Raw genomic sequence first — 4,541 nt, forward strand, 5'->3', positions numbered from 1 at the left:
GCTTTCTCTAACTGTGGTGTGCGGGCTTCTCATTGCCGTGGCTTCTGTAGTTGCAGAGCACAGGCTGTAGGCACATGGGCTTCAGTAGCTGCAGCTCGCAGTAGCTGTGGCTTGCGGGCCCTAGAGCGGGCAGGCTTCAGTACTTGTGGCATACGGGCTCAGGAGTTGTGGCTCGGGGGCGCTAGAGTGTGGGCTCAGTAGTTGTGGGGCATGAGTTTAGTTGCCCCGTGGCATGTGGAATCCTCTTGGACTAGGAATTGAACCTATGTCCCCTGCAATGGCAGGTAGATTCTTATCCTCTGTGCTACCAGAGAAGTCCCCTCAAACTGCATTTAAAAAGCTTTTGCTCATTGGAGGCTACAGTGGAATCTTGGGTCCTGCCCCCCAGTACAGAAGTTTCTATAGCAGCCAGTTGAAAAATTACTGGCCCAGAAAGGTGGTGCTAGTGGGTACAGTGCAGCACTAATAACAGGGTTGCGAATGTCAGGATTTGTCAAGTAATACCATTAAAAACCATTAACCATCTACTATCAAAAAACCACAGTGACCACTTCACACAAGTCACAACTCATATCCACTGGGAAACTGGTCCACTCTGTGAATGTAGTGGTTTGTTTCTTATCTTCACTGGCCATGCTTAACAAATCAAGTAAGTAGTTTTGAAAACATCAGTAAATGGCCTTGGGAACAGAAAGTGACTGGCACATTGTAAAGGAGACAGAAATCAGCCATTAAGTTCAAAATGGGATCTAATCTGTTAATTCATTAATAAATGACAACACTAGCCATTCAATATAGGCTTCTAAATGATGGATATTATTATTATTAAAAAAATACATTGTTCTCTTTGAGCTTGAAAGTGCAGCAAAACAAGGAAGGTTTATTGGTGATCTTACTCAATTATTATTTATTTTATCTGCAGATTGGAGCTGAGGCAAATGGTTTCAGGCTTTGTGCTAAATGGCTTTCTAGAAACATCTTGATCATGGCTATCAGGCCTAGAAATAAGTTTGAAAGACATACTTTGGGGGAAAATCTGCTCAGCATTCTGAGAATTTCAGCAAACTCTGGACTGACTGACTTATTTTCATGAACATAGCAAACAAAAAGATTAGTACCTTTTCCAAAGAGGTAAATTTAGGTGACATAATCTTTCCTTAAAACTGCTAGTGTGAATAATGTTAAAGGAATCATATCAAAGTATTGCTGACAGAACTCATCATTAATAAAGAAAATGCTGATCATTTGGGATTAGGAGGAGCAAGGTTTGGTGAAACGGATCACTGGCTCTGAAAGTCAGATGGATTGTGTGGCCATGGGTAGCAATCATGAACATCTTTATTTTTCATTAATACCTCCCTCACAAAGTTATTATAAGGATTATGTAAATGAAATAATATAAATACTCTTATTAACACACTGCCTGATACACAGCAAATGCTAAATAAATATTACTTACCAGTTCAGTCATCTAGCTCGAGGGTTCAATTCTGACTGTACATTAGAATGCCCTGAGGAGCTTTTAGAGGAAACCATTGCTTGGAGCCCATTCCAGACCAATTAAATCAGAAGATCTAGGGAGGGGGCCAGGCACTGGTATCTTTAAAAAGCCATCAAGAGGATTCTAATACGTAGCCAGGACTGAGAGTTACTGAGAGTCTCTTCTACAAAGTACCCAATCATGGTAGTCTCAAAAAATCTCTGGTGGTAAGACCCTTACTACTTCCCAAGATAGACGGTTTCATTCTAAAAAAGTATTTCCTTAAAAGGAGACAACATCTGTTTTGGCATTTTCACTCACTGGTCCTTGTTCTGCTTTCGGGAGACACACAACACAAGGTGCAGTCCTTTTCCCCACGGCCTTGAACGCATTCCCATCTCCAGGTGCCCGTTTCCTTCCACTTGCTCCTTGCTCTTCCCCCCCACTGGCTCTGTGGCCTTCTGTTAGTGTGCTGCTGAGGATGAAACCCTGTACTCAGGGTCAAACCTTACCAGCTGAGGACAGAACTGGATTAGTAGGACAGTCTTCATTTAAGACACTCCATAGGCATGAAGTCAACCAAGGACAGGTTAGTTTTTGTTGCAGCCACATCACACAATGGATATGGCAACTGCAGTCAACTACAACTGTGTTTCTGTTAATGGAGCTAACGCCCTTCCTGTACTTGAACAGTCGATTTTAATATCCACACGTAGGACTTCACACACTTTTTGAGTAAATCCCTTCTTTCATTCAACAGCATTTATTGTGCTAGGCACTTGGTACAAAGAGGCAAATTAAACAGACTTGTTTCCTAACTCTGTTGTTCAGTTGCTCGGTCGTGTCCGACTCTTTGCAACTCCATGGACTGCAGCACGCCAGGCTTCCCTGTCCCTCACCATCTCCCAGAGCCTGCCCAAGTTCACGGCCATTGAATGAGTGATGCCATCCAACCATCTCATCCTCTGTCGCCCTCTAATGGAGTTTAAAATACAGCAATGGAGAAAATAAAAGAAAAAAACAAAAAAACCCCTCTACAGTTTTCAAAGTTATTTCAGCTATCTTAGCTCTCAAAATCACGTCACCTGTCATACCTCAGCTCACTTTCATCAGTGGCCATGAGCTGTTTCTACCTGAGCCTCAGTCATCTCCCTATGTGACCACGTAACACAGGTCCTTCTCCAGGGGCCCTTCTCTTCCTGGTAATCTACACTGCACGCTTAGCTCCATTTTTGGCAGCCTGCCATTCTTCCTAGATTGCCTTTTCCTTTTTAGAATTTCAGATCACCAGAAACACGCCTGTACGTTTCTAACAACTTTGTGAAATCTGGCTCCCTGCAGTTGAGACACACAAAAGACTGGACTCAGTCCTCTTGCCTCCCTTCCTCTGTTATTCTGAGCCCTGCACTCTGGGGACAGGCTGTCATTGGGGATTACATAACTTCCTCTTCACCAGTCAGTTCCCCTTCTGAGGATTCAGTTTCCCTCTTTACAAAAATTTAAACTGGAATTTCATGCTCTACTAAAATGGTTGCTTCTGGATGAAATTATGGGTAGAGTTTTAAGAAGGGCTAAGTTCTTTCAAATGTTTTTCTCTGTGTATAATGTCAAATCAGAAAATGAATTACAGTAATTCAAATCTACTTTACAGCATTCAAAGTCTGAATGCACACTCCTGAAAAGATATTTTCCGAGAGCAGGGTCTCTGTCATATTCACCTTCATTTTACAAGCAGTATTTAGGAGGTGCTAAATATTAGGAGAGTAAAGAAACATCAACAACCTCAGATATGTGGATGATACCATTCTAATGGCAGAAAGCGAAGAGGAACTAAAGAGTCTCTGGACGAGGGTAAAGAAGGAGAGTGAAAGAGCTGGCTTAAAACTAAATATTAAAAAAACTAAGATCACGGCATCCAGCCCCATTGCTGCTGCTGCTAAGTCGCTTCCATCGTGTCTGACTCTGTGCAGAGTCTGGCGGCCCACCAGGCTCCCCCGTCCCTGGGATTCTCCAGGCAAGAACACTGGAGTGGGTTGCCATTTCCTTCTCCAATGCATGAAAGTGAAAAGTGAAAGTGAAGTCGCTCAGTCATATCCGACTCTCAGCGACCCCATGGACTGCAGCCTACCAGGCTCCTCCATCCATGGGATTTTCCAGGCAAGAGTACTGGAGTGGGGTGCCATTGCCTGACAAATAGAGGGTGAAAGGTGGAAGCAGTGACAGATTTCCTGTTCTTGGGCTCTAAAATCACTGTGGATAGTGACTGCAGCCATGAAATCAGAAGACATTTGCTTCTTGGCAGGAAAGCTATGACAAACCTAGACAGTGTGTTGAAAGCAGAGACATAACTCATGACAAAGGTCCATAAAGTCAAGGCTATGGTCTTCCCACTGGTAACATACCATTGTGGGAGCTGGACCGTAAAAAAGGCAGAGCGCAAAAGAATTAATGCCTTTGAACTATGGTGCTGGAGTCCCTTGGATAGCAAGATCAAACCAGTCAATCTTAAGGGAGATCAACTCTGAATACTCACTGGAAGGACTGTTGCTGAAGCTGAAACTCCAGTATTTTGGTCATCTGATGCAAATAGCTGACTTATTGGAAAAGTCCCTGATACTGGGAAAGATTGATGGCAGGAGAAGAGGGTATCGGAGGATGAGATAGCTGGATGGCATGGTGAGGGACAAAGGGGCCTGATCCATGCTGCAGTCCATGGGGTCACAAAGAGTCGGACATGACTGGGCAACTGAACAACAACAGTGGTAAACAACCCGCCTGCCAATGAAGGAGACATAAGAGATGTTCGATCCCCGGGTTGGGAAGATCCCCTGGAGAAAGTAATGGCTACCCACTCCAGTCTTCTTGCCTGGAGAAACCTATGGATAGAGGAGACTGGCAGACTACAGTCCATAGGGATGTAAAGAATCAGACATGACTGAAGCGACTTAGCACGAGATACTCACCAAAATGAAATTAATCAAAAAGTGGCGTTTTAAATCTGTCACTGAACACTTGTATATGCCAGGGTAAACAAAAGAACAGTTTTGTTGTTTGTAGAATG

General features: G+C 43.6%; 1 protein-coding gene across 1 annotated transcript in view; it reads right to left on the minus strand.

The window, feature by feature from the left end:
• Positions 1-2,343, minus strand: part of LOC104994224 (peripheral plasma membrane protein CASK-like) — a gene marked incomplete at its 3' end in the record, with an annotated part of 16,848 nt that extends 14,505 nt beyond the window's left edge. Inside the window, exon 1 of the mRNA XM_010847734.1 lies at positions 1,460-2,343. Coding sequence (XP_010846036.1) covers positions 1,460-1,471 — 12 coding nt within the window. The remainder of the gene's footprint in view (positions 1-1,459) is intronic.
• Between the last annotated feature and the right edge of the window lie 2,198 nt (positions 2,344-4,541).

Source organism: Bison bison, unplaced genomic scaffold (assembly GCF_000754665.1).
Source record: "Bison bison bison isolate TAMUID 2011002044 unplaced genomic scaffold, Bison_UMD1.0 scf7180017849734, whole genome shotgun sequence".
NCBI classification, from domain to species: Eukaryota; Metazoa; Chordata; class Mammalia; order Artiodactyla; family Bovidae; genus Bison; species Bison bison.